Here is a 10,518-nt window from a genome sequence, read left to right on the forward strand (position 1 = left end):
GCCACTTCTTTCCAGTCTAATATTACTGCAATGGCCATTTCCAATAATAGATCTTTCTGGCAACACATTAAGGGAAAGTCCTCTCTTATTTGATTCATTCAGATCAAACAGGGTTTGTGCTTGGCAGATATGCCTCCATGAACATCTTGCAAGACTTGACAGTATTACAACATAATAGCTGTGTGTGGGATGATACTATTATCACCAGTCTTGATGCTGAGAAAACTTTTGACAGAATTCTAGTTTTGGGTGTTACCACAGTTTGGGATTTTTTTTTTTGGGGGGGGGTTTCTAGATGGTGTTAGGACACTATACCAAAAGCCTCTGCCCCAATTCTTGTAAATGGTGACCTTACCTCCCCTTTTGCCTTGGAAAGAGAGGGACTTGACAAGGCTGCTCCCTGTCACCTATGCTTTTTGTACTTTCTCTGGAACCTTTGGCTGCACAAATTCAGAAAGCTTCCTCAATAACTGGTGGACTCGGTCAGCACAAATTTAAAATTAACCTATTTGCAAATGATGTGTTTGTATTTTTGAGGGAGGCTTCTTGAGGGCTCCCTCAGCTTGTCTCAACTATTAGGAATTTCGGATCATTCTTGGGCCTACAGATCAACTTTGAGAAGTCAGAAGCCATGGCAGTGTCTACTACTTACAGGGCTTGCTCTAGTCCTTTGTTTCCACTCTAGTGGGGTCTTTTTGCATAAGGATAGTATGCTAGTGTATAGTGAAAATATTTTGGACAAACTGCATACTATTAAGAATTTGTGCTATTGCTGATGGGATTTGCCAGTTTCTTTTCTTGAGCGAGTTGCCTTGGTTAAAATGGTTTTGCTCCCTAAGATAATAAGATGAAGGCTGGTACAGAGGGATAGTGACTTCTTTTCTTTGGAAATCTAAATGGGCCCATATAAGTTTCACTACATTGGTTAGAGACAGATCTGCGGGGGGGGGGAGGGGGGAGTGAATTTGCTGAACGTGTGTCTTTTCAATGTTGCAGCCCTCCCAAGTCTATAAATTCGCTCCTGGCTATCTTTAGGTGGAGCTGGCTGCCTCTTTTTCAGCAGTTACTGTTCGCCAGGCTACTAAATTCAATTGCTATCTCTCACCCTTATTACACCCTCTAAAGCTAGCATGGTCTTGGTGGCAGATGATGTTGGGGGGCGCTAAGGGACCCCACCTTTTTTGGAGCTGGTGAACAACCCAGACTTTCCTGGAGGGCAGGGGATGACTCCATTTTTGATGTTGGGAAAGTGACATTGCAGATATGTTGGTCAGGTCCTTCAATTGGGTAAGGGGGATATTCCCAATTATCCAGATTGTCAGCAGGCTTGGGAGTGGAAGAGGGGTCATCGTCTTCCTTATTTACAATTTCGTAGTTATTGCACCTCCTTTCTTTGTGTTTTAGGGTCTCTCCCATCTTTTACATAACTTGATACTCTATTCATGCAGGTACCAGAGATGGGTAACAAGCTTGCTCTGTGGTATAAATTAGGGAAGGGACATATGGCAACTTTCTGGAGTTCTCAACTTGGTGATGTGGCTTCTGAACAGATTTCCTCCAGCTGAGTAGACCACACCTAATGTGAGCTTGCAGGAGATTCATTTGAAACTCTTGCACACCACCTATATTTCATAGTATAGAGCAGTGGTTCCCAACCCTGTCCTGGAGGACCACCCTGTCATGATCAAGTATCTCCCCCCTGGCTCAGCACACTGATGATAAAGGAGGCCAAAATCCCAGTCCAGCATCTATCCCTCTAAAAGTTTGAAGGTAGAATAGACTGGGATTTTGGCACCTTTATCATTGGTGCCACTGGTCCATAGGTTAGAAACATGATGGCAAATCAAGGCCAAATAGCCCATCCAGTCTGCCCATCCGCAACATCCACTACCTGCTTCCTCTCCCTAAAAGACCCCATGTGCCTGTCCCATGCTTTCTTGAATTCAGTCTTTGTATCCACCTCTACCAGGAGACTATTCCACACATCTAGTACCCTTTCTGTAAAAAAGTGTTTCCTTTAGAGCACTACTGCGTTACTTCCCAATCCTTGGTTTTGATGAGCACTTAAAGCCATAACGCAAGATGCAATGCATTTATTGAAGGGTCACACACTGTGAAAAATGATCACTTTAAGAGTGGAAAGAAAGATCAGAAAGCCTGCTTCGAGATTCAGAATCTGCTGTCAGTGAGGCGCAGGCAGCTAGAAACAACAGAGGCATGGCAAGTACCTCCAGCGGGCACATCTGCCACGGCAACACAGTTTGGGCAAAATTCTAAAATCATTATCAGGCCAATGACACGCATTTATACATGACTAAGAAGCTTTTAGCTTTTGTTTTCATAGAAGGCCTCTCTTCCTGTTCTTAAATTCCTCAGAGCTCCATCTTGTGCAGATGGCAGGAGATGATAGCAGAGATGTCAAAGACGATGTCAATGGCTTGAGGTGTAAATAAAATGCCCATAAAATGATTTTGTAGGTAGCAAGGACACAGTATCATCAGGAACGTAGACTCTAAGGGCCTGATTCTGTATAGGACACTGATATTGGTGGCCACCAATAATCACACAATGATGTCCAATTCAGAATCATGTCTATACTCCCGGATTGACACTTTAAATGTAGGCCAGCATTTTGCAGGCTCAAATTTAAAGCATCTGTCTCACATCTACAGAGATGCATACCGATGCTTAAGCCTGCCCAAAGTCACTTCCGGGCAAAACCATGCCTTGCCTTGGGTGTGCTTAAGCGTGGGTACATGTCTCCATAGACACGCTACAGAGGCCTACAATGTAAGCATCCTGCCTCAGACACTTTAAAAAAAAAAAGTGCATTCTGATTGGCTGCCAGATGGCGGTAAGATGCCTAGTGCCGCCTGCAATCAGGATGCGCGATTCAAGCATCAGACACTAAGTGCTAATGTTCACAGAGAACTAAGACAAGTCACTTGTGCCCCCAAAGGTCCATCCGCAAGCTGTGCCTGGAATTAGAATCAGCTTCCCCTCACATCACCTCTGCCAGCAAACAGGAAAGCTTCAAACCTTCTCCGCCCTGGTTACATGATGAGAGGGAGACCACCCTCTTTCTCTCCTCAGATATAGCAGGAATTAGGACAAGTTCCTCCGCTTACATCAGAAAACGGGAAAGATCCTCTTTAATTTCAGCTTCGTCCCATGGTCCGTGAATGTTGTCTTTGAAAAGCTGCAGATGAATCAGATAATATGGACAGAGGAAAGAAATGGAGAAAAGCAGCAGGGCAAAGAGCAGGGCGCCAGTGCCCGAGATGGTCACAAGTCCCACTGTGGCTGAGAGAGCAAACAGCAGGGTAACCACCACATAGCAGTTGGGTGTCTGGGCCTTCAGTTTCTTTTGCAAAGCGGGCCACAAAGCAAAGATTTGGATAGCAAAGGTAACCATTACAAAGGCATGCAGTGACCTGGGCAGGCGGGAGGCCAGACACACAGACGCAAAAATGGCCATGTTGAGGGAGAGTGTACTGGAAACAATGGCAGCAGTTGCTCCGTAGTCAAAGAAAATGAGGTGTCCGAGCAACATAAGCACAGACATGGCATAGATAGTGTCGGTGCTGATGGATTCTGTCAGGGTCTTCAGCACCGGGGAAAAGCCATACGTGAATGCTACAAAGACAAGAGTGCTCTTCAGGTCTGCCCAGCGCGTGCGTCTGCTCATCCTGCGGCCTGCCCCAAGATCGATGGCATCAAAGAAAATGTAACCAATTAGAGAGGCCAGAAAAGTGACCCCAAACAACCACTGCGGGGTCAACAAATCCTCATCCATGTACCACCAAATAATGACAAAGATGCAGACGCTGCAGAGCTGCTGGATCAGCACCCCAGACTCGAAGACCACTGCCCAATACTGGTAGTGTCGGACGTAAATGTTTTTACGCAGTTCCTCCAGGAAGCGCTGGTCTACATAGTTATCTGGGAATGGCTGCCTTTCAAATAGCACCTTCCTCCAGCTGCATTTTGTATCTGTCCCAGCACTCAGACTACCCATTCCTTAAGGTACAAGGGTCCTTTTGAGCCTGCTTCCTGGAGGCTCTTACGGGAGCAAAAGTGCAACCTTCATGTCCAAATTGCTGTAGATTCCCTTGTCATTCAAACTGGAAAGTTCACGCCTAGAAAACAAGAAATAGACATTCTCATTTGCTTTTAAGAACTTTTTCCCTTTTACAAAACCGCATAGAGTTCCTACGGGCGCCGGGAGCAGCGAAGAGCATTCAGCGTGCAGGCCTGCACTAAAAACCGCTATCGCGGATTTGTAAAAGGGGGGGTTAGCTTTTTATTAGTTTTGACAGGGAAAAAAGAGACAATATGAAATCTTATGGTTAATACTTTCACATACAAAATCTCCTAAACACTATTTCCATTTTTTAAGATTTCTTTATCTCTGTCCCCAATGTTCCAAAAACCCCAACATCCCCCTCGTCCTTTTTTATACCCACATTTACAACTGTATAACTAAACAACTTTTCCATAAGCTGTCCCTACTACAGGATCACTTCATAAATAATGCACACTATTTTTTTTTTTTATTTACATGCTTTATTTTTGTTCAAGTATTTCTTTACAATCCTTCAATATAGTCTCCCTGCTTTACCATGACCGAGTCCCAACGCCCGGGAAGCTTCATTATTCCATCCAAGACATCGTTTTTGTTCAGATGCCGAATGGCTCGGGGACCGGTGGAAGAAAGCTCTTCCAGAGATGCGAAACGATGTCCACGCATAGGTTGTTTCAACTTTGGAGAAAGGTCGAAGTCTGGTGGACTCATGTCTGGACTGTAGGGAGCATGAGGTAACACCTCCCAGCTGTACTTGCGTAGTTTTTCAATGATGACATTCCCTATGTGCTGGCGAGCATTGTCGTGAAGAATGAGTGGCTCCGCCAAGAGCAATTGAGGTTGGATTTTGTGCATTTTTCTGCACATTCTTGCATTGTGGTAGTGGATTGGTGCGATGACATAGAGTACTTGTGTTCCATGTGTTGAGCATTGTAATAGGGTCATCTCGAGATCTGTTTAGTTGATTTGTCATTTTGGTCCAAAATTGGTTAGGGTCTATTATACCTCTTGTGGGTATTTTTTGTATGTTTTTTGTTGTCATACTTCCCATGTAAAGGGATAGGTTAAACGAAAGTAGGTGATGGTCTGACCATGGGATTGTGGTCTAATCCAGTGTTTCTCAACTCGGTCCTGGAGTACTCCCTTGCCATTCAGGTTTTCAGGATATCCAGATCTCGAGATGACCCTATTGCAATGCTCAACACATGGAACACAAGTACACTATCACACCAATCCACCACCACAATGCAAGAATGTGCAGAAAAATGCACAAAATCCAACCTCAATTGCTCTTGGCAGGGCCACTCATTCTTCGCCAGCACATTGGGAATGTCATCATTGAAAAACTACGCAAATACGTCTGGGAGGTGTTACCTCATGCTCCCTACAATCCACACATGAGACCACCAGACTTTGACCTTTTTCCAAAGTTGAAACAACCTATGCGTGGACATCATTTTGCATCTCCGAGGAGAGGTGAAGACAGGACAGTATCACTATAAGCTAAAGCTAAGTGACATTCCGTTGAAAATATATAGAAAATTTTAAGAAAAATTAAGTTAAAAAACAATGAGAAAAATTGAAACTGAGTACACTATAAATAATTAATAAAGGTTGGACCGACGAAGAGTAAAACTATCGGTGCTCTATACCCGATGGTGGTCTGAAGGTCCATACATTTCAGAAAAATTATCAGAAGAGTGTTTTTCAGAACATCTATTGTTAGTCCTTAATGTGAAATCAACTAAGACAAATATAGTACATGATTTGAATGAACATACAACTGAGGCTCTTATATATTATTTAACCTCCTTTCTCAACATCTTACTTCAACATGGTCAGCTACCAATCCAAATGGGCCATACAGCCCTACCACCAATCCCCTAATCTCAGGACGCATACCTAGCCATACTATCTAATTTCAAACCTATTGCAGGAATTCCTCCATTAATTAAACTACTTGAAATACTCATATATAAATAGCTCACTGCATTCATAGACAAATTCTCTCATCTCCACCCATCACAACACAGATTCAGAGCACAAAACAGTAGAGAGTTACTACTAGTAACCCAAACAACCAATATCAAACAATTACTAAGCAAAGGAGAACAAGCTGTCTTACTTCAGTTTAACATAGCAACCTTCAACTCAGTAAATCATAGTTTACTTTTGACCAAACTGAGTGAAATGGACATTGGTGGATCAGTACTCAACTGGTTTAGAGACTTTCTGACAGAGTACACAGTATGGAAAGATGGCATCATCTCTCTAGATTGGAAATCATTCTGTGGCGCTCCACAAGGCTCTCCACTATCTCCTATTTAATCTATTCATGAGTTCCCTAAGACACATCACGTTTGACAAGGGAGAATGTCTACTATCATATGCAGATGACATCTTCCTGCTAATACCACTTAAGAGTAGACATGATGAACGCATCTACAAAAGTCTCAGTTGGCATGAATAAAATCCATAACTGGGCCATCTAAACCCAAAATCCTTTGGTTCCACAATGCCTCACAAACAGCACCCCACACCCTAACACTAAACACTAGACCAACCCTTAATGTAGATAAAACATCCAGAGTACTATGGAATCATTCTATGCACAATTCTCCAACCTATGGAAGATATCCTTTTACGGTATGAAATGACTAAAGCTGATCAGATCCTTCTTCTATGAACAACACTTTGCGGTTCTGGTTCAAATGCTGGTCCTATCGCAATTGGATTACTGCAACTCACTATACGAAGGCCTATGTTCTTCAAAACTACTCAAATTACAAATGACTCAAAATATGGCTGTTAGATTGATCTTCAGATTAAAGAAATATGATTCAATATCTGAATACTTCCACAAACTCCACTGGCTACACATTACCTCTCAAAGATCATTCAAGTTGTCCTGCACGGTGTACGACATTCTACTTACTAATTCACTTATTCTCCACCTCAAACTTTTCATCATCCAGATTCAATGACACTTTCATAATTTCCATCGTCCAAAGGAGTCTGTTCACTTACATTGCTACCAAAACTTGAAAAAGCCTACCAATAATCATTAGGATGGAACCAAGCTACCTCGGATTTTGAAAAAAAACGGAAAACCTTTCTATATGACAAACTCCAAGGCTCTGAAAAATAACCACAATTGAAGGGATGGTATGATTCAACCTCCCCTAAATACCTTCTATATAAATATTGATTCTTCAGGCCCTCCGAAGTGCCACCAAACATTCAATAAACTTTCATAACATTTGGCTTTATGCACCCTATCATCATCGGGTCTACAATAGCTATTGTTTAAATATTCAATAAGTTTCATGAGGTTGTAAAGTGAATATACTTAGCTTGGGTGGTTGACCAAGAGGGATAAAGTCGCCAACATGTTTCACCCTTCGGGGGTTTCCTCAGGGCACAATCCCTCAGTAGTATTCGTAATTCACGACGTGGCCACCCGTGAATTACGAATCTTTCTCTCATCTCCTACACCCCATGCAACATCTTTACTCCCACCCCATGTCAACAATTCTCATTCATTTCCCCTACACCACCCCATGCAACATCTCACACCCCACCCAAAGCAATTAACCCTCTTTCTTACCTTCCCATGTGCAGCACTTCTGTCCTTCTCTCCCATGCATTCGCTGCCAGTCTCCCCCCCACTTCACATATTTTTCTATGGAAGGGTTGCCGGCAGTACCCAAATGCTGTCCGTGGCTAACCTGGAAGTGTCTCCTCTGCTACGGACCATCCCCACTGACTCAAATTCCTGTTTGGGTGACATGCAGCAGAGGAGAGACTTCTGTGTAAGCCACAGACAATGATGAGAATCAATGCTGCTGTCGGCAACCCTTCCTTAGAAAAATATGTGAAGAGAAAGAGATGCAGGATCCAGCTCGGCTTCCTTCCTCTGTGACAGAACAGTCAAGGGTACAATAACCACCCGTGGTTATGCCCCCGGAGAACAAGGCTACAGCCAGGGAGAAGTCTAAGGTCTCTGTCCTAAAAATGGCAAGGACAAATCAAGGTCAAGTAAGCATATGTAGTATCACATCATATGTTATGCTATGAGTTTTATCTTTTTGGGCTGACTAGATGATCTTTATCCACTATGTAACTATCAGATATGCAAGGGAAGAGTGGAAGCTGGTGGGGAAAATCCAACAGCAAACCTGTCCATCATGAACAGAGTAAGCATAAAACTCTGCTTCACAGGAGCCCAGAGCTTTGGAGTCGGTACACCAAACCTTTGACTCTGACTTCTCTATTTTTCTACTGTTGAACTCTGACTGCTACTGATATTATGCTTTAAATTTTTTGTTCTGGATCTAAAGTACGGTACTAGTAAAAATAACTTTAGATTCAGGACAAAGATATATATATATATATATATATATATATATATATATATATATATATATATCCAGTGCATGCATGGGATCTGCAGCTGAGCCACCGGCCCTTTCCCTGATCCTGCAGGCTGAGTTGAGGTGGCAGCTTCTGGGAATAGTCAGCATGATGATGATGATGGAGAGAGATTACAGGGCTGTGGAATCGGGACAGTGCGTGTGTATCCTCTCTAATAAAACCCTAAGCGTGCATGCGCACTTACGATGCCGTGATCCCTGCCGCCGTGATGTGCGCTTCTGTGCTGCACACGCACACTGCCTGCCTTCTGTCCCAATCTCCGATGCCGGCTGACTTCCTGCGCTGTCAGGACGTCTCTTCTCACCCCCGGACCAGCAAACACAGCAGCCGTGGTTTCATCTTGCAGCTGCGGGGCATTTGCTAGGCCAGCTCACTTCGATAATGCGAGGTGGGCCAGCCTAGCAAAAGCCCCGAGGCTGCCCAGGCTAGCGGGTGCTGGACAGGGGGAGTAGAGAAAGGGTACTACTGGACAGGGGGAGCAGGGAAGGGGTGCTTGTGGACAGGGGGGGAGGTAAAATGAAGGGAGAGGGGCTGCTGCTGGACAGGGGGAACAGTGAAGGGGTGGTGCTGGACAGGTATTGATGGACGGGGAGCAGGGAAAGTGTGGTGGTGGACAGTCGAGGAAAGAGAGAGTCAGAAAGAAAGACACAGACACACACATCTATTCTAGCACCCCTTAATGTAATGGGCTTAAAGACTAGCAGATAGATCAGGAGTGAGCAACTCCGGTCCTCAAGGGCCAGAATCCGGTCAGATCTCATGCATAGTCATTGGGGAAATCCTGAAAACCCGACCGGATTCAGACCCTCAAGGAGGGACTTTGAGACCCCTGCCTTAATGTAACGGGCTTAAAGACTAGTAGATAGATCAGGAGTGGGCAACTCCGGTCCTCAAGACCCAGAATCCGGTCGGGTTTTCCGGATTTCCCCAATGACTATGCATTGAAAGCAGTGCACGCAAATAGATCTCATGCATAGTCATTGGGGAAATCCTGAAAACCCGACCGGATTCAGACCCTCAAGGAGGGACTTTGAGACCCCTGCCTTAATGTAACGGGCTTAAAGACTAGTAGATAGATCAGGAGTGGGCAACTCCGGTCCTCAAGACCCAGAATCCGGTCGGGTTTTCCGGATTTCCCCAATGACTATGCATTGAAAGCAGTGCACGCAAATAGATCTCATGCATAGTCATTGGGGAAATCCGGAAAACCCGACCGGATTCCGGCCCTCGAGGACCGGAGTTGCCCACCCCTTTGCCCTGAATCTAAAGTTATTTTTTAACAGAACTTTAAATGCAGAGTCAGAGCTCAACAGTAGAAAAATAGAGAAGCTGTGAGTGTGTCTCTCTCTCTCTCCATGTCTGAAAAGTTCTCTCTCCTCTTTGATTTGAATCGTCCGATTCGGTGTCCCGATTCAACAGCCCCGGAATCTCTCTCCGTCATCATCAGGATCGGGGGAAAAGGAACGTGACACTCACCCCCGATCGCTCTCTCTGGCCGAGAGGCTTCTGGCTGGCGAATCCCTGGCTCCTCCTCTCCATCTGGCCGGCGACCACGATTCCTCCAGCACTTCCGGCTTCTCCTGCTGAGGAGAGGAGAGCGAGAGGAGCTGCCTCTGCCCCGACGCCCGCTCACACTGCCTGCTGCTCCCTCTGCTGGCCCTTACTCTAGTTGCATTTGCGGCCTAGTCGTTTATTTTATCTGGCTCCTTTTTAAACCCAACAAAACAGAAAGAAAACCCAATTTTCCACAGTGAGAATAATCCAGTTGATGAGAACAAAAACAAACCCTGTGGATGTTCTGAAGGATGATTTCTTATTTGCTCTTCACAATACAGAGATCAACAAACGATGTGGATCACCCGATTATTACATATAATGTAAATTTAAAACAGAGGAAAAAAGACCTCAAAAAACCCCTGGAATATAATCAAACAGACCATAACCAATTGGGGTCGGTTTTCATCACTGGTCAAAAAAACCCCTGTGTAATTTTTAATTTT

At 44.4% G+C, this 10,518-nt stretch overlaps 1 protein-coding gene across 2 annotated transcripts; it reads right to left on the bottom strand.

Annotated features, from left to right (window-relative positions):
* Positions 1-2,078: 2,078 nt before the first annotated feature.
* On the bottom strand, positions 2,079-10,132 carry PIGC (phosphatidylinositol glycan anchor biosynthesis class C). Of its 2 annotated transcripts, XM_033962264.1 has the most exons (3): positions 9,995-10,132; positions 7,692-8,092; positions 2,079-4,139 (listed from the first exon to the last, which is right to left on the bottom strand). In XM_033962264.1, exon 3 carries the CDS (start codon positions 4,016-4,018, stop codon positions 3,125-3,127), a length of 894 nt encoding a protein of 297 aa, XP_033818155.1. In that variant the 5' UTR covers positions 4,019-4,139; positions 7,692-8,092; positions 9,995-10,132; the 3' UTR covers positions 2,079-3,124. The 2 variants fall into 2 exon arrangements, with proteins under 2 accessions (XP_033818155.1, XP_033818156.1); XM_033962265.1 differs by lacking the exon at positions 7,692-8,092.
* Between the last annotated feature and the right edge of the window lie 386 nt (positions 10,133-10,518).

This window comes from Geotrypetes seraphini, chromosome 10, assembly GCF_902459505.1.
Source record: "Geotrypetes seraphini chromosome 10, aGeoSer1.1, whole genome shotgun sequence".
Taxonomy (NCBI): domain Eukaryota; kingdom Metazoa; phylum Chordata; class Amphibia; order Gymnophiona; family Dermophiidae; genus Geotrypetes; species Geotrypetes seraphini.